Genomic DNA, 18289 nt, shown 5'->3' with positions numbered 1-18289 from the left:
GAATAAATCTCATTACGTGCCTCCGTAAAGCCATCACACATAACCAATCCCATCATAAACCCCATCCCTAAATGACTAACTCCCAAAAAAAACGCCATTTTACGACAATAGGTATGATGTGCCAACTGTCAAACCAAACTACACCCTTCTTTCAGGACTACTCTCCTTCGTCTCTGCGAACGTGCTCTCGTGATACTCTACGGGCGGGTGATTGGCGCCCGACAACCGTGGCGCCTCAACGTTCTGCCACAGCACGTAGCGCTTGAAGAAGTACGGAATCTGCCTTGCGCCGTACCGGGCGTGCACCCGCGTCGGCACGCTAAAGACTTGGTCCAGCTCTTCAAGGGTTTTTCCTATGGACTGGTTAGTACGTGAAAGAAACAAAGGGGGACAAGGAGGAGCATACCTTTGGTTTCCGGCAGGAGGAAGAGGACGCCAAAGAAGCCGACTATGTTCCAACCCGCGTACCAGGCGAAGGCGCCTTGCGTTGTAAAGGCCTTTTCGAGCGCGAACCAGGTGACGGCGAGGATGAAGTTGAAGCCCCACGTCGTTGCTGTAGCAAGCGACATGCCGATATCACGGATGTAGAGCGGGTACGCTTCGGCCGAGTAGGTGAACGGCACTGGACCTTCGCCGGGAGAGTACACCATCGCGAAGAGGTATATGCCCAGCGCGACGCAGGCCACTCGGGCAGTCGATTCGCCTGGTATCCAGAAACAGAAGCCGGTGAAGAGCAGGGCGAGTGACATTAGTGGGAACGTGGTTAGCAGCAGGTTTCGCCGTCCGAATCGGTCGATCGTGAATACTGCCGGTAGCGCAAAGAGCCAGTTGATGATTCCGAAGCCCATGGAGGCAAGAAGTGCTTGGGCGTGGCTAAAGCCGGCGTCGGCGAAAATACTGGACGAGTAATATGCGATGACGTTGACTGCGGGAGGGGATTAGCACGGAAGATGACTCGGTGGGGATGTCTAGAGTAATACTCACTGCCGCAGAACTGTTGCATGAACATGACGAGCTGAGATGCTTGCATAGCGCGACGGTTTCGGCCGACGGTGAACATCTCCTTGAGTTTAGCGATGCCCTTGGCCATCTCTCCCTCAGCTTCGAGAAGGACTTTCATGTAGAAGAGGTCACGGGCAGCCTGGACTTTGGACCATCGAAGGCGAGCAAGTGAGTCGAATGCACGCCTTGGCCTGCCCTTCATCAACTCGTAGCGTGGAGATTCGGGCTGTTGTAGCATTAGTATGGTCATCTTCCGGAAATCGGAATGGGAATGGGAATACTCACACAGAAGTAGACCTGGGCGCACACAAAGATAGCCGGTATCGCTGCGGACGCGAGCATCATTCGCCAGTTGAGATCGGGCACGGCCTCGGTCTTCACATTCATGAAGGCAACGTCGCAGACGTATCCCAACATGATTCCGAACGCCGTCCACATTTGCCACATCATCACCAAAGCTCCACGGATCTGGTCACACCATATCAGCCTTCCTATGTTCGCCCCGAAAAGATATAGGGGGTAGCATACCGCTGGTGGAGAACATTCCGCAGCGTAGACAGGGACAGTACTCGATTTCGGGCCGATGCCGAAGCCAAGAAAAAAGCGGGCAATGAACAGATGCCACCAAGTATTGGTGAAGGCTTGCCAGAAGCAAGTTGCGAAGGAGATCAAGCAAGTGATGAATATTGTGTTGCGACGTCCGAAAGCTTGGTTGAGAGGATGTGTGAGCCTAAAGATCGTCAGCACGCTGCATTCAGAGACCTCCGACCCGTCCAAAACCTACCAACAACCAATGGTGAAACAGCAGAGATAAGGAGCCGAGTTGACAAGGCCCTTGATCCATTCACGATCCTGGATTCCAAACTGGTCGAAGAAGTATAAATTTGCTGACATGGTGTCAGTCATTTGCTCCCTAGCTCCATAACTCACGGGATAAACATTACCTCCGTTGATAACCGACTCGTCCATGCCCTGAACTGCGGCAGCAACCGAGCACATTATCACCATGTGGTAGAGGGCCATCGGATGGCTCCACCGATGAGTGACTTCACGTCGCAATATATCTCTCTCCTCGTCCGTGAGTAATGGGATAGTTTCGAAAGCATCTCGGTCCTGTGCCAGCATAGCACCCTTCCGGAATTCCATTTCGTACTCTTCCATACCATTTTCCCTCGCGTATTTGGCGCCCATCTCCTGTAGTTGCTCGAGGGACATACCAGCCAGTGGATTGGCCAGTCTGGCGTTTAGTCTCGAGATCTCCTCTTCCGTCATGCCGGCAGACGGGTGGCCGCCTGGCGAGGGCATTTCGGTGCTCTCTTTGCCTCCGCTTACCATTGTGTGTGTAAGTGTGTGTGCGGTGACGATAGGATGACGGGTGGCTGGTTTTTGGGTATCGGCAAAGGAAAAATAAGAAAGGAGGATAGAAGACGTCTTTTTATACTCCCCCACATCTCCACAACCCCGCCTCGACTCGACTCCCCACAGTTCGCCTTGCTCCAACACGTTAGCCCAGTCGATCCGGTTAGAATCCATAGAACCCTATGTATGCGTCATGGTTTCTTCCATTCCCCCTCCCCATGCAAATGACGATCCCTCCTTACATGGTCTAAAGTATATCAGATACCTAGTTAGGTTAACCTTCCGGCGTACGTTGCTCAGCTGAGAAACGGCCTGGCACGATGTCAAAGATCTCCAGGCACAGGCCCTTCACGATGCTCATCTGATGTTCGTTTTGACGTCTAGAAGGCAGAGTCCGTACATACCTCCTCGCCAACTGTAACTCTCCGATAGCCATGTACGTACAGTGGCCAAACAACACGATATGGAACTGTTCAGTAATCAGGTGTTCATTGCCAAGAGATCGAACGGCACGCTTGCGGGCCGGAGGGGCAAAACAAGCAATGCCATGGCCGGTCCAGCAAAAACAGGTTAGTTGGTATGCGCCTGATTGACGATCCATAAGCGCGTAATAAAGGTATTCAGTCAGCGCTTTACTGGAATGCCGTATCCGTGTTTGACGGTACCCTATCGTAGCAAGAAGTCGCGCGATGCAATATGTAGGCACCTACAAACTCTCCTCATTCGGCTGTAACGGGCTGTGATCGACATGACGTCAACCCACAGTACTCGTACATCTCGATCCCGGATATCGGAACAATGACAGAAAGCAAGCAACTACTGGCACTTGTTGTCAAGGCTCACTATAGAGACGTCTGGAGGCCAGCACTCGTGTCGCCCGACGGACCCAATTGGGAAAGATGAAAACATACTCTGCTCGGGCACATCAGCGGGGCCATCGCACGGCGGAAAAACTGACGTAGGCGGTCCGTGTTAGGGACGGTCTTTACCTATATACTAGGTATGTCGGCCATAGTTTCCTTCCAGAATCCCCACAATACACGAAAATGCGTATTTCAGCGAAGGTTTGACGTTGCATACGCGGAAGCGGCTCGTCGGGGGAATGTCCCACCGTTCTCCGTCGAGTCGGAGGCCAGGACGGCTTAAAACTATCAGGACCCACAATTGACGGGTTAGATACCGAATCGGGCAACCTTGCGCAGAGTATATTCCGAACCTAGCGGGGTGGTCTCTTCCGTTACGTGATCGCCATGTGAATCTAAATTCTCCCGTGAACCATATCCGGGATCACTGCAGTCCGCCATTAACCGTAAGTACAGTATGTACGTCGGCTGGATACCGACATACCAGGAGATTTCGACGATGTGTTGGAAATGAGAAGACGGCTTCACGGGCCTACGGTAGGTATCCATTAGGTTGCGAGGCCGACGTGCCGTACTAGGACGAAGCCGAACCGCACCTACGTAACTCCGTCCCCCGCGATTAGTTATGAGGGCGGCCCACGGCAGACGGTAAGAGATCAGCGATTACCTACTTGCTGCTAAAGAATCTGGGGCGGCACTGGGGGCCCTGAGGATGGGATGAGATAAAAAAGAGAGGTGTGATTATATCTGATGTCTGTTGTGTTGAACAAGAGACGGACCGACGAGACAAACAGAAAAGCAACAACCGAAAACAATTCAACGTTCAACACGACTGCATCGGGTCTGCCCGGCATAATGGTCGCTCGGTACCGCTGCTCGCCGCAACACAGGCGTCCAAAGTGGATCCTACATACACGCAACTACCAGACCTTATTTTCAGTGATAAGGCCTTCTCCTCCCGCACGCTCACACTGTCCTTTAGATACGAGCACGACAACTCTTAGCGGGTGATCCCTCACCGAACCACCGCGAGATTATATTGATGTCAAGCACTGTGGAGCACATTTATCCGCGGCGCCAGAAAAGTATATCTCCACTAACTCCACCAGAGAAAAGAAAGACAATCATTTGCGCCTGAAAGAACATGAAACTCCAGATCCCGTACGTCGCCGTAAAAATCCTAGAAAAGAAAACAAATTCAACTCAATACAGGCATATCCCCCATGAAACTCCGTGCTCTCCCGTACCGTACCCCATCCACATGCATACACGCCAGCTCTACCCGCAAACTCCAGAATCAAGAAATCTGCAAAGAAAAAAAAAGGCAGATGGCGAGGAGAATGCTCTCTATGCCACAATGTAGACCACAACAAAGAAAAAGAGTACCAACCGAAACTCAACCGCATTCATGACCTTCGCAGTATAGGATGTCACTCCCAGAACATGTTTAAGTTTGGGGTTTTGGTAAGGGAAGTTACCAATTGGTGACAGACTAAATGAACTGATCACCTTCGTCACCGAAAAATTCGTGATCCATCTGGGAAATCTGAGGATCGATGGCGGTACCCTCGGAGGGAAGAACGGGATGCGGGGTCGGAAAGTGCCAAAAGTTATCGAAAGTGAAAGACTCAATGTTACCGGTGAGACCAGGAATTTGATACTCATAACTCGGGATACTGTTGTCGTCGGGGAAGGTATGATCTTCTTGGTTCATGTCTGCTTGAGCTTCTCCCTGTCCGGAGAAAGCACCAATGCCAGCAATGTAGGGGTCTTCCCAGGAGCAAAGATCTGCGAAATTAATGCTGGCGGTTGTATCCTCTTCTCCAGAATATCTTCCCCCTTCACCTCCTTCTCCTGCAACATATGGGCCTCCAGCAGTAAGAGCGTTGTGGGGACCTTTACGGTTCATGCCGGCCGCAGAAATCTCAGCCTCAGCAGTAGCAAAGAAGGAATCAATGTTCAGGTCATCGGTGTCCAGGTTGTCGGTGTACACTCTGAGGTCTCCAGCATTCATTCCGGCCTCGGTGCCTTCGGGAATAAGTTGGTCGTTGGTAATACCTTGATACATGTCTACTGCAGCGACATCTGCTTCGACAAACAAGGCATCGAAGTCCGGGTCACCGGTGCACACGCTAAGATCCCCACCATTCATTCCGGCCGCAGTGCCGTCGGGAATCAGTTGCTTGTCAGAAAAACCTTGATGAATCTCTACCGTAGAGATATATTCTTCGGTAACGGGGGCGGGGAGGCCGTGGACGGGAACGCCAAGGTCTTCGCAGCTCGCTCTAGAAGTAGCCATATGAATCTCCTCCTCCGGGCCATCGGCAAGAAGAACGCCGGTGTTGGTGTTGGAAATTTCGCTAGCCCTCTCCACTGGCTCTTTTCCTTCGCCTCCCTTCCCGTTCTTTCCACTCTTCTGGCTGGAAAACAAGGCCAAAAGGTCGATCCCCTCCAGATCAACCGCCTGGTCCAGCCCTCTCGCCACCACCTCTTCGTTTGGCAGCGGCTCACACACTTTGAGCAACTCACTCAGCGGCTGTCTCTCCATGATCATCTCAGCCAACTGCTTGATAGTCTTTGCCTTCTTCTTCTCGGCCCTCTTCTTCTCCCTCTCGGCCTTCTTCCTCTGTCCCTCGATCTTCCTCGCCTGCTTGGCAGCCTTCGTATGCCGGCCGGTCTTCGGCATGAAAGTACCCTTGGGACCCCTAAGGTACGTCCGCGGTTTATCGGGGTCCTTCGCCTGGTAGGCAACCGAACTTCCTTCCGCGATCATTTGATTCCGGAGTTCCGCGATTTCAGCGGCAGCCTGGGTGTCGAGTTCGAGCTTCCTCTGTTTCATCTCTTCTTCGGAAGCGGTCGGGTGCTTATCCGTCCAGGCCTTGAAGCGGTTGCAGAATTTACTGTCGATGCGGCCCTTCTTGTACTGCAGGGTGTCAGCGATGGACTCGGAAGCATTGGCTGGCCAAAGCGTGCGGAGGAAGCACCGCTGGAGGGGGCGGGGGCAGCGGATAAAAATGTGACCGCTGGCCAACTGCGACAGCGACCGACGGCGTCTGTATGTACTCCAACACGGAGGCCGCTGCCATCGGCGACGATAGCATTGCATGCAACGGGCAGCTGGACCACACTGTCGGTTGCTTTGTTACGCAGCGCACTCGGCACCCATACTCCACGTCCCGACAGGCACAACCAGATCGCAACGCAGCAATAGCGGTGGAAGTAACTTACTGTGAACGAGTCGTGGTTAACTCGCTTTCGGCGCTCGACGTTCCTAGGATCGGTCGAGAGCTTTGTGGCTGGCTTGCGGTAACCAGATTTAGCCATTGTGCCGCTTAGTTTCTTGGGTCTTGAGGAAGCTTAGTTTTCGTTGTCGGTATGTGGTATGGGAAGGGGAACGGTTCGAAGACTCGGAAATCGAAACTATTGTTCTGGATTCCAGGTCGATGGGAAATGAGGAGGAGGGGGGCAGCGGTTGTGGCAGTTTGGGTGGTGGGAAATGAGGAGGAGGGGGGCAGCGGCTGTGGCAGGCGAGGTAGTGGTGTATGTTGTCAGGCTAGGAATCGACGGGGTCATGGAGAGCAGAGGAGGCGTCGCGCAACGACGTCAAGAAACAACCACGGCAGCTAGCCCCACGGACGCCAGCCCTCAATTGAATGTGCCTCGCAAGATTCGCACGGTTATAACCAAATGGCTTCTCCCATTTTTAATTAGGGTTCTGCTCCATCAAAAAAATCGAGTTTTGAAGTTACACGCATTCACAATCGTTGACTCGTCGCCGAGTGATATCGTCTGACGTTCCGGAATATTCCATCGCAGGCTTGGCGGGGTCGACATCAGCCATCATCACGGCCCCCCATAACTACGGCCGCAATTGTTTCTTATCATTGCACATCTCGCTCGACCTACAGCGATCGTGACGGGGGAATTAGCGGTGTATTTTGTCAGGTTACGAATCGCCGCGGCCGTCGAGAGCAGCAACGACGTCGCGCAACGACGTCAAGCAACGATGACAGCAACCACCCCCAGGGATACCAACTCTCACTGACTTCCTCCTCTTTGATCGCACGGAAATATAACCAAATGCGGGCTCCCATCTTTAATTAGAGTTCTGCTCCATCAAAAAAAATCGCGTGTTGAAATCACACGCCTTCACAAACGCTGACTCGGTACCGAGTGATCTCGTCTGATGTTCCGGAACTTCCCGGCTCATCCTTCGCGGGGTTGACGTCGGCCATCACCACGGTCCGCAGTAACTAAGGCCGCGCTTGTTTATCGCCGCTGCACATCTCACTCGGCCTACCACTACCCTCTATCTAGCCTCTAGCCTGCACCTCGCCAGATAAACTTGCCGTCTCATCCTTCGAGGAGTTGACGTCGGCCATCACCTTGGCCCGCCATAATTACGGCCGCGTTTGTTTCTCGCCATCGCAAATCTCACTCGACCTACCACTACCCTCTATCTAGCCTCTAGCATCCACCTCGCCAGATAAGCCGTCGCGGTCCCATTCATTCTGACACCTTGATACGCCAACCATCCCAAATCGTTTCTTCGACGGACGGCCAGCCTTCTTCTCCTCCCCCACAGAAACCGATGTGTATATGTAGTTGTGTGGCCTACCTACCTACCTACCTGCAGATCCGAGTCTCGACCAATAAGTCAAGAAGCCAATAAGCCAGCGCAATTCCAGACGGAAGCAATGAGTCCTGGTTAGGAAAGTTCTCGCGCGCTGCGTGGCAGTTTACTCTAGCCGACTGCTGACAGCACCTACTCGCGATAGAAACCGGCAAGTACTGGAGATCCGACGATCGATCAAAGAGCCATTTATGGGCGTACATAAACATCTAGCGGCGGCGGCGGGGAGATCTCCGCCCACGGCGGCCAGTAGATGGTAACTACCTCTAAATCCTCGTCGAGCTCCTGCTTTGGTCGGTGCTCATCGAGAACTCTGTCCTCCGATTTGCGAATTCCATCAACGAACGAACGGCAGTTACAGTAGAGTGCTTTCATCGGTCGGTCGGTTCGTCAGAATCCAGATATCTTGGGCAGTGGGCACTCTATTTCCACATCCCACATCCCACCAGTTACTACCGCCGCCTGCCACGTCAAGCCCTAACAGCCAGGCAGAAAACACGCCCGCCTACGATAGCAGCCATACATACCCACATCCCACATCTTTATGTAGCATGCGCATCCCCAAACCAGCATCCAGCACCCAGCATCCCATGCTACTCTAAAGTTCTAAACCCAACTCCCACGTCAACCCCTCCTCCAAGCGGACGGCCTCCAGATCTGCACGGTGATGAACTGGACTATCTGGTTAGCTAATGCACGGCGAAGGTTTTTTCTTCTTCCTTCTGGGCGCTTATGCAGCCAGGTATGGACAATAGACATGTATGGACATGTATGGTGCTCTGACTATGCAAGCGGACAATTGCTAGGCTTGCAGTCCCAGAGTCCCAGAGCACCGGACATCATACATGGGCCGGGAAGGATCGGAGGGATCGGAGCCTGGAGGGAGCGAAACGGGGAGTATGTAGGCGCTTACGGCGGATACGATGTTTCGATGTTTCGGTCTTCGGCAGCTATTGACACGGCGCGGGGAGGGGGAGGGGTGGGCACGTGTTTCCATCCCGCGCAACCCTTGGCTCTGCTCGTTCCCAGCCACCGCTTCCCCGCGCACCCCGCCCAGCAAAGAGCGGCGGACCGGATCGAGCCGGCCCGGCTTGTGCGACTGCGACTGCGACTGCGACTGCGCGTCCCCGGGCCGGGGCAGATGAAACCGTAGGTTTCTATATCTATATCTATACCTATCGTGCAGGCGGAGGCGGGGTCTGGAGTAGATGATGGATGGATGGATATATCGAGGTTGGCCCGCCATCTCCCGCCGCGCCCGCACCCGCGGTAACTGAGATTGAGCGCCTGCTCCGGGTGCGACGGTGATTCTTGCGGCGAAACAGCTCGTCCAGGTGCTCTACCTGCCTAGGCGGTGAAACAAGCGGTGAGACCGTGAGACTGGGAGCAGTGAGCACTCCAGAGTCCAATCCAGAGTCCAGACCAGAAATACCTATCTACAGCAGGATCGAACGACGGAGACTCGAGACCCGAGAGAGGGATTGCCTGACTCCTGAGCGCTTTTGTCAGCGATTCGGTGTCCTCAGGCAATGGCGATGGCACCACTCCCGCATCCCGCATCTGCAAGAAGGCTCAGGATACCCCCCGTACCGTACGGTACCCCGAATCGCCGAAATCGACTGTCGACTGTCGGGCCTGCCCCCCCCACCTGTGTTCAATGTTCATACCTTGCCCCGGCCACCCCGGGCACCTAGACTACCTTGGACCTAGGTACTTCACAAGAATAGATCTTACCTATCCTGTTTCTCTAGTGTCCACCGTCTCCACCCCTACAGTCTCCATCATCGTCTCCATCATCGTCTCCATCTCTGTCTCCATCTCTGTCTCCGTCCACGTCTCCGTTCGTAACCGCTCTCCAACCCGCCCACCCAACCCACCCATCCGCCCAACCCGGACATCACCGCCCGCCCCCGCATCCCCCCTCCCCCCTCGACCTCGAACTTTCATGCACGAAATCCCCGCCTACCTACCCCTCTCCCCCAATCCACTTCCTATGTATGTATACTAGGAATGTATGCACCGCAGCAAGACCTGAACTGAACTTATGTACCGTATGCACCGCAGCAAGACCTGAACTGAACTTATGTACCGTATGCACCAACACCAACACTCACCGCAACACCTTTTAGCCCCAACACCGGCCGACACCGACACCGCGCACTTCACCACGTACTCCTCCCACTTCTCCATGCACAGCAACAACACAGCATCAGCGCCCAGTTGACGGAGCACGGTCGTCGGTCGGCACATACCTCATACATACATGAGTACTAGGTACTACTAACTGCTAGTAACTAATGCGCGCACGCACATCGTCCCCAGCTCGCACATCGTCCCCAGTTCGCAGCTCGCATATGTATAAGAAATGGTCAGTTAAGCATCACTGTTAACTACTGCTATGTAGAGTACTGCTACTGCTGAAGCACGCACACATCACACATCACACATCCCATCACACATCACACATCACACAGCGATCAGGTGCCTGCGCAGTTCAAAGTTCCTCACTATAGAATTCCCCACACTGCACTATTTACCCACAACTCTACTTACTACTCCCTTAGGCACTGTATCTACATCCTTACATACAAAATAAACAACAAAATAAACAACAAAATAAACAACACGCAACGCAACGAAACACCCATCTATCCGCAGTCTGTAGTTTGTACCCAAGTTCTCACCGAGCCATACCATGAGTAAAATACAATACAAACATACAAAGGAAACTTCACCGTCCGTCCTCACAGCGCAAGCACCAGGCACAATTATCACGCACGGAAAAAAAACCAGAACCATCGAATTGATCTGTTCCCCCGTAATAATCCCCTTCACCACCACCGTCACCACCAGCACCACGACCACCGTACTACCAGCACCACCACCCACTACCGGCACCACTATCACCAAAGTAAGGTAAAAGTAAAAGAACAAAGAGAGATCAGAATCGAAGTTGAAAAAAAAAAGTTTGGCCACCACCGGCATCCGCACCGGATAATATTACAGTAGAAAGTAAAGTCTCAAGTCAAGTAAAAACAAAAAGAAAAAAGAAGGGAAAAAGAAAATCAACAAGCCGCCTGCCCCAAACAACCCCCCAAACAGCCCCTCCCCAAAACAAAAAAACAAAAAATACTGAAGCACGAAACGGAAACAGAAACACAAGATAGGAAAAAAAACGGAATAAAAATAGCAAAGCAAGCAAGCAAGGCAGCGTTTTATAGAAAGCAGAGAGAGTGTGTGACGTTCAGTAGCAACTGAGAGGTGGTATCAGGATGTGAATTCCAGAACAAAAAACAAAAAAGGTAACAAAGGAGGACAAAGGAAAATTGTTGCTCGAGAAAAAAACGCTGGCGAGGCAGAGAGAGAGAGTGAGTTGTGTAGAGAGGAAACAACAAACATAGAAACCGGTAGATACTGGACAAGCTCAACTTAACCATGGGAGAGCAGGACGCAGATTGTGAATGGACAGGCCAGAAAAAGAAAGAGACCATTGCACAGCCAAATGCACATACATTGAACGAAACAAAATCGACAAACTCCTGGAACCCGGCAAATTTTTGGTAGCCCACTGTATGAGAGAAAAGGAAGGAAATAAACAAAAAAAAAGAAAGAAAAAAAAACACCCCAACCCAATTGTAACGATTACAATCCAGAACAAGCACAAAGTCCGAAAGATGAAAAGGAAAAGAAGAAAAAAGGACAATTGTACATCATACATACCAATATCTTCTACCGCCGCGAGTAGATGCTCTGACCCCAGCCGGCGTCTCCCTCGCTTGGAGGAGTCGGCCATTTGGGGTCCATCATCTCATCATCTCTCCGCATCTTTCCACTGATGTCCATCCCTTTGGCGTAGTATTGGTTACCTGCCTGGGTACTCGGTGTAGGATAGCCGTTCGTAGCAGACACATGTCCCAGATCCTTGTTGGAACTTTTGTGAGTTGGTGCTTCGTATGTCTGGGAGGTCTGTCGACTGCTGTATCCACAGGATGCGGCAGCAAGCACCTCATCGGCGATTTCATCTTGCTCGTCGGGAGTCTCGTATCGCTGCTTCGTATTCCGAACGCTCCGCCGTGTGCGGGGAAAAGTGGGTGTCTGAGCAACGCCATTGACGACAGTCTCACCAGCTCGTGAGGCATTCGGAGTGGGAGGAAAACTGAGGTTCCGTCGCATATTCGCCGAGTTCGATCGATAAACACCGTTGGAATCGACCAACGCTGCGTCAACCTCCTTGATAGCTTTGTCAATTCCTGATACATCCCCAGGTGAGTCGACCAACATGCTACTCCGGTTACTCCCTGAATCCTTTGCGCCCCACATTCCACAGCCCACACCCGTCTCCAGATCGTCGTCTTCGGGCGAAGGAGGCAGACCCGACGTTCGGGACGATAGTCGTCGCGCACGCTTGCGCAGGTGGCTGAAAAAGCTTTCCCCCCGACCGACCGGCGAAGTGAGTGAACCTCCCCCTGGAACGTTGCCGTTCAGCTTGTCCACCGCCTGCTGCACGCCGTTGGTGTATCCATCGTTCTCGTGAGACTTCTTGGACGCCACCGATAGCTGCCTTCCAATCTTCTTCACCGCCTTTTCCTCCTTGCTTCGGCGCTCCTTGCTCGAGGATGTTCCGTTCTCGCCGCGAGCCGCCTGTACGCTCACGGCATCGCTCAGTGGCGAAACTGGCCGTATCGACGGCAGGATCATCATCGGAGCCCCATTGTTGACCTGGCCATCGCCAGACGAAACTTTTGGCGCGTGCCACGTGCTTCTCTTCTCCGGTCTCGGTCTCGTCTCGGGATTCGTCGTGGGAGGAGGCGAAACCATAAACGACTTGCGGAACCACGAACCTTTCTTCTCGAGAGTAGGAATACTATCGGTCATCGAGTCACGCGATGGTTTCATCGTGAGTTCGGAAGTCTTCTTGACTATCCGCGAGGGCGTCGAAGTCCTGGGCAATAGCGGATCCACGGCGTCCTTGAAGTATTCGTGCTGTATTGCCTGCACCGATGTTGGCCGGCTCCGGGGATCCCACATAAGACACCAGGTGACGAAATGGGCCAGCGATGTGGGCCATGTCGGAGTCGCGAGGATCGACTCCATGGGAACAGGAGCCATCTACGATCCCGTTAGATTGTCCATCATCTTTTTTTAGGAACGATGCGCGGATGTATAACTCACTCTTGGAAAGCTAAAACCCAGCCGTCCGGCTAACCGTGTTCCCTCCCTCCACTCGCCTCCACCCATCTTCTTGCCGCTACGTCCAACCCACTGTCCTGGAGAGCCCATCACCTCGCATACTCTCCAGACCTGGTCAACCTCGTTTCCTCCAGGGAACAACGGCTTCAGTGTTGCGACCTCAACGGCCATGGCGCCCACCGCCCAGATGTCGACCGGCGCGCTGTACTCCCCAGCACGGAGAAGGACCTCAGGGGCCCTGTACCACCGGGTAGAAACGTAGGTAGTGTAGGGCATCTTGGACGACGTTTCCCTCGCGAGACCGAAATCTGCAATCTTGACGGAGTACACGGGAGGAGTGGACGGAGGCGTGACCATCGCCGAATACTTCCGGAACGAGCCGGTATCGTTAAGGTTCGTCGCCGATGTCGATACTAGGATGTTTTCCGGCTTGATGTCACGATGGAAGAAACCATTTGCGTGGATGTGCTCGAGGCCGGAGAGAATCTGAAACCTAAGATCTGTTCAGCACAAGCTGTCGGACATTTTTCTCCCTTCGTTTTTTCTCTTGCGGATATCAAGGTGACCCACAGTATGCTCTTGACAACGCTTCCTTCCAGAAGCTTTCCCTCCCGGGCCTTCATCAACTGGTAGAGATTGCCATCCATGTACTCCATCGCGATGTGTAGCTTTTTCGTGTGCGGGTCGAGGAAGATATCCAACGCCGGAACCAGATGTGCGTGTATCGGCAGTTGCCTGAGGAATATCACCTCGCGGAGTTCCAAACACGGCGCGAACGACTCGAAATTCTTCTTCATCGTCTTGATCGCTACCTAATTTTTCAGACGAACACATAGATTAGCGAAGTGCCCGTGATCGTGAAATCGCAGCCTTCCGACGGGTTGGATCGGACGTTCGTCACGAGAAACGAGAAAAACCTACCACGCTACCTCTCCGAGCTACGTTCGCCCCCGCTGTCCGGACCTTCGCCAAAACGACACTCCCGAAACTCCCATCGCCGACTTCTTTGATTATCTCGAAGCGATCTGTTAACGGCAGATTTGACGAGGACGCGTAACCGAGGGAACTGTTCGCCATTTCGGGCATTATAGCTAACTTGCGAGGGTAGAATAGGAGATTCGGAAAACTAGATTCTGTACGCCGGAGAAAGATCGTCAGTTTCTAGGTTTTGCTTCTCGATCGGAACCTCCGCCTAACTCTGTCGGTTTCCGGCCCTCTCGCTCTCTCCCGACGTCGCGCGAGGACTGGCTTTTTCTCTTTCTCTTCCCACAAGGAGCAACTAACCTTGAAATATTAACTTCTAAATGTGATCAATGCGACTTTCCAACGCGTCAAACGCCGAACGATCTCTACAATGCAACGTCCAAGCACAAACTCCGGTGATTAAAAAATAAAAAAAATAAAAAACTGGAAATTGAAATGGAAAAGGAAAGGAAAAAATCCGGGATTTCAACGACGACGCAAAATGAGGGTTAGGTCGATTATGGGTTATTGTCGATGTCGCCCGTCCTCAGAGTATCAGCAAACGCCGTGTTTCCAATCCAGCAGTGGGAGGATGATCCGGCCGAAAGCGAAGAGGGAATCGCATGCAGTGTTGTGTTCGTTCGAGCTCGGGGGAGGGGGGACTACAGTGTCCCTAGGTCCGTTACGAAGGACCCGCGCGAAGTAGAGTAGTTGGTAGTGGATTGTTGGGTGTGAGGTGGTGGAGACCGTAGAATTGAAGATGCGGGTGAGTCCAGCTTTGGCGGCAGTTTTGGGAGAGAATGTGGTGGTGGTAGTGGTGGTGGTGGTGTTGAGAAGCTGACGGTTGTGATGGCGGTGGTAGGAGTGGGTTTAGGTGTTGTTGTTGGGGGAGGGGGGGGATGAGTGAGTGTTCAAGAAAAGGGACGAGTATGAGTGAAAGGGTTTCCTGGCTGGCTGAGGGTAAGTAGGCGACGGGAAGCCGAGAAAACAAGTTGCAGCTGCTTGCGCAGGATAAGGCAGTTGAGTAAGTTGAGTTAGAGTAAGCTGTTACTTGGGATTAGTTGATGAAGAGGAACGGGTCTCCTATAGGGGTGTCTCAGGTCCGTGCGGCAGGGATTGAATGGAACCGAATCTCTGGTTGGGTGGGGGGTGGTTTATGGTAAGGGATTTTGGTGGAGGTGTGTGTGAGTTGGGGGTGAGTTGAGCAGAGTTGAGTTGAGTTGAGCGATGGAGGATGGAGAGGAGAATGGAGAGTGGAGGAGTACAAGGCTCCAAGAAGCTGTAGAAATGGAATATGTCGGTAGGGTAGGATGTTGGTTGCACGCACAGCTCGAGGTTCACGCAGCGGGTTGGTGGGCTCGTTGAATGGGGGGCGGGGGGCATGAGAGGGGGCTGATATGTGTGTGTAAGTGAGTATATCAGAGAAGATGATATGTAACTATTCTACAAGTGCGGGATGAAGTGAAGGGGCAGAGACGGCTGGATGGGGGAAGAGGGGGGGGAGGGGAGAGGGGGGGCAGAGTGTTTTCGAGGATCCCGTTGGATGTTGGTGTCGATCGCCGCCCGCTGTGGTGGCTGTATCGGCTCCAAGGAGAAGAAGAAGCAGAAGCCGAAGAATTCGTCGGGCACACTTCTGGGTACGGTGATGGAGCAGTGGCCAAGCTGTTGGGTAGCATTCATCACAGCAGCATCACGGCATCACAGTTGGGCAGTGCAGCAGGGCGGGCGGCGGCGGCAAGGACTTTTTTTTGTCTCGAACAGAGCCACAAGTCACACCCCACTCATCATAGGCCAAGGAGGAGAGCCCACTCGAGGGACACGAGCCGGCAAGGGAGCGGAGCGGAGCGGGCTCAGGTGGTTGGCGAGCGAGCGAGCGAGCGACCGAACCAGTGAACGAGCGAACGAGCGAACTGACCGTCGACATGGACTGGACTTGTGCTACCCCTGTCAGGAAAGCGACAGGATGCCTGCCTTTTGCTTTTTCAAAGTACCAAACCTCCACAAGTCCGGTAAGTATGGTATGTACCTCCATGTCCAGCCAGCCGGCTTCTGTCGAGTGTTCTTCATCATTGGCTCGAAGTATGGGAAAGGCAGCACCGAAGGGCGGCGGGCACGATGAGGGAAAGGATTGGAGAGGAGAGGGGAGAAGATGAGCGGAGAGGATATGAGAGGAGAGGAGGAGAGAGGAGGAGGGGGAGGCCGAATCGAGAGGCTCGAGCAACTTCAAAGGTGAAGTCTGCGGACAGATGTCTACATACAAGTGCCAACTACAGAGCGACAAGTCTGCGGACAGATCCAAGTGCTACCGTACTGCCCGGTAGCGTGCAGAGCGACAAATCTGCGGACAGACACCTACACCGCTGGCTTGCAGACTTGCAGAGCGAGATGGCCGCACTGTGAGGTCAGCGGTAGGTGGGTGGGTGGGGGAGGGGGGGACGAAGGAGGGGCGAGGGGAGAGGGAGGGGCGAGGGGCCTGGCGGGTGGGTGGGGAGAGAGATGGTCCCAAGACCTCATCCCTCCAGTCGAATGTGCGGCCTCGAGATATCTACTCCACTCTACTATATTCTGCATAGTTGGCCCCTCTATCTCCATCGCCTAGGTACTCTACTAGAGTATATCCTCTCCTTCACTTCCTCCACTCATCGGCCGGCGAAGTACTCTAGAGTATCTGATGCTCGCTGTGGCGCCTCCATCCCTTCACGTGGTTCGCCCAGGTTTCCTTTTTCGGGCCGTGTTAGATTGTCTCCATCATCCCCCCCCCTAGCCAGCCAATTAGTTAATGCCGGCCGGCGCACTGGTCCTTCAATCACAACACACGAAGAAGAAGCACGGAAGGAGAGGAAGAAGGCGCAGAAGAATACCCAAGAGGCACAGCACAGCAGAGCAGGTGGAGCAACAAGCTGCGATGCTGCTCATCATCATCGGATGTTGCGGCTTGCTCGCGAGTCGCGATGGGGGGGACTCGCAGAGTCCATTCCGTACATAACTCTGCATGCCCCAGTGCCTCACGAGTCCTCTCCTCCACAACCACCACCAACTCTAAGGAGTTATCTAACGTTGAGATGCAAGCCCACAGACAGTCGCATGCATCGCGTCGGTGAAAGCGACTCGGAACCAACCGCTAAAAGACCAAAAGGAGACAACTGCAACTTCGGTCCTAGCCTGTTTCCCCCTACTCGAGCTAGTTAGCACTTCCCGACAGAAAAAAAAAGGGTCGCAACCCACTCTCCCCTCAGACCTTGATCACCTGGGGAGGTAAGTAGGAAAGCACATGGTTATGTACTCTACCTAAGAACCCGAAGAAGATGAAGGAAAAAGAAAAGAAAAAAGAGGAGTCGATACGCTGCTGTACGGGATCCTATGATTGGCCGATATGCCGTGCGGTATTCTATGACTGGCCGCATACACGCCCGCAGAGGAAGTCTGAAGTCCTGCTGAAGCGCTGAGGATTGCGGAGGGAGGGAGGGAGGGAGGGGTGGGTGCGCGCGGTCTGTAAAACGTTTGTGACCCGCGACTGGGATTGGCGCGGCGGATTCCAAACGTTTGGAAGGGTTATCCATGGAGCTCAACCAGAACTTGAATTCGATGGTGAGGGGGAAAGAAAGAAAGGGTCCTCCATGAAGACTTACGACACCAGATAATCCGATCTCACGCACGTGTCTGGCATGCAGTCGAAGGAAGCTCCGAAAGCTCAAGCTGGAGAGCTCGGAGGGAGCTCAACGGGTGTGTGAGTGGGCTGGTGGGTGGCGATATCGAAATACCATGGCAAGGTGGTCCCATGGCCGAAGAGAGCTTGCTTGCGGGGCCAGGCCTCTCTCTGCGCGGTGGCGGGCCTGGAGGGCGGAAAACATGCCCGAATCGTTCCCGCGCACCTTCTGCGAACCTTGCGAACCTTCAGGGCGGCACATACATAGCACTCTATTATAATTCTTCATGCGCATGAAATCCTTCGAGCCTGCGAGCCGCCTCTTCCTTAGGATTCCAAAGCACTCATCAGCCAAATTCTTACTAATCCCTCGCTGACTCAATACACCCTCCTCCTCCTATTCATCCTCCTCACCCTCCTCCTATTCCTCCTACTCTTCCCCCCTCTTATACTACACCCACCAGCCTCCAAACACCCTGAGGACTACACACATACCTACATCCCCACATACATACAAACCGCTCTGCTGCTGCATGAATATGACGAGTCAGCCCACGGTCAGCACACATACACACATGCTCTACATAGCATGCGCATACATAAAGTTAAGCGTAGCTGCGTAGGTCGCCAACA

General features: G+C 53.3%; 4 protein-coding genes across 4 annotated transcripts; all 4 read right to left on the bottom strand.

Annotated features, from left to right (window-relative positions):
* Positions 1–138: 138 nt before the first annotated feature.
* BZA05DRAFT_442672 (uncharacterized protein) lies at positions 139–2337 on the bottom strand (the record flags this gene model as incomplete). Its single annotated transcript, XM_051486769.1, has 7 exons — positions 139–353; positions 407–925; positions 985–1228; positions 1288–1470; positions 1531–1732; positions 1787–1889; positions 1947–2337. 7 exons carry the CDS (start codon positions 2335–2337, stop codon positions 139–141), a joined length of 1857 nt encoding a protein of 618 aa, XP_051342223.1.
* Positions 2338–4716: 2379 nt separating this feature from the next.
* On the bottom strand, positions 4717–6548 carry BZA05DRAFT_442671 (uncharacterized protein; the record flags this gene model as incomplete). The annotated part of the gene is made up of 2 exons (XM_051486768.1): positions 4717–6147; positions 6453–6548. 2 exons carry the CDS (start codon positions 6546–6548, stop codon positions 4717–4719), a joined length of 1527 nt encoding a protein of 508 aa, XP_051342222.1.
* A 3698-nt stretch (positions 6549–10246) lies between these two features.
* BZA05DRAFT_223382 (uncharacterized protein) lies at positions 10247–10936 on the bottom strand. The gene has a single exon (XM_051479744.1). It carries the CDS (start codon positions 10840–10842, stop codon positions 10387–10389), a length of 456 nt encoding a protein of 151 aa, XP_051342221.1. The 5' UTR covers positions 10843–10936; the 3' UTR covers positions 10247–10386.
* Positions 10937–11586: 650 nt separating this feature from the next.
* On the bottom strand, positions 11587–14124 carry BZA05DRAFT_333268 (kinase-like domain-containing protein; the record flags this gene model as incomplete). The annotated part of the gene is made up of 4 exons (XM_051480678.1): positions 11587–12966; positions 13030–13540; positions 13618–13859; positions 13969–14124. 4 exons carry the CDS (start codon positions 14122–14124, stop codon positions 11587–11589), a joined length of 2289 nt encoding a protein of 762 aa, XP_051342220.1.
* Between the last annotated feature and the right edge of the window lie 4165 nt (positions 14125–18289).

This window comes from Tricharina praecox (assembly GCF_024521635.1).
Source record: "Tricharina praecox strain CBS 144465 chromosome Unknown BZA05scaffold_5, whole genome shotgun sequence".
Classification (NCBI taxonomy): Eukaryota; Fungi; Ascomycota; class Pezizomycetes; order Pezizales; family Pyronemataceae; genus Tricharina; species Tricharina praecox.
This window is presented reverse-complemented; position numbering and strand designations above follow the sequence as displayed.

What these genes read in the sequence shown, in the direction of transcription:
- BZA05DRAFT_223382 (XM_051479744.1), bottom strand. Translation starts at nt 10,842, where the DNA reads ATGCCGGTGGTGGCCAAACTTTTTTTTTTCAACTTCGATTCTGATCTC.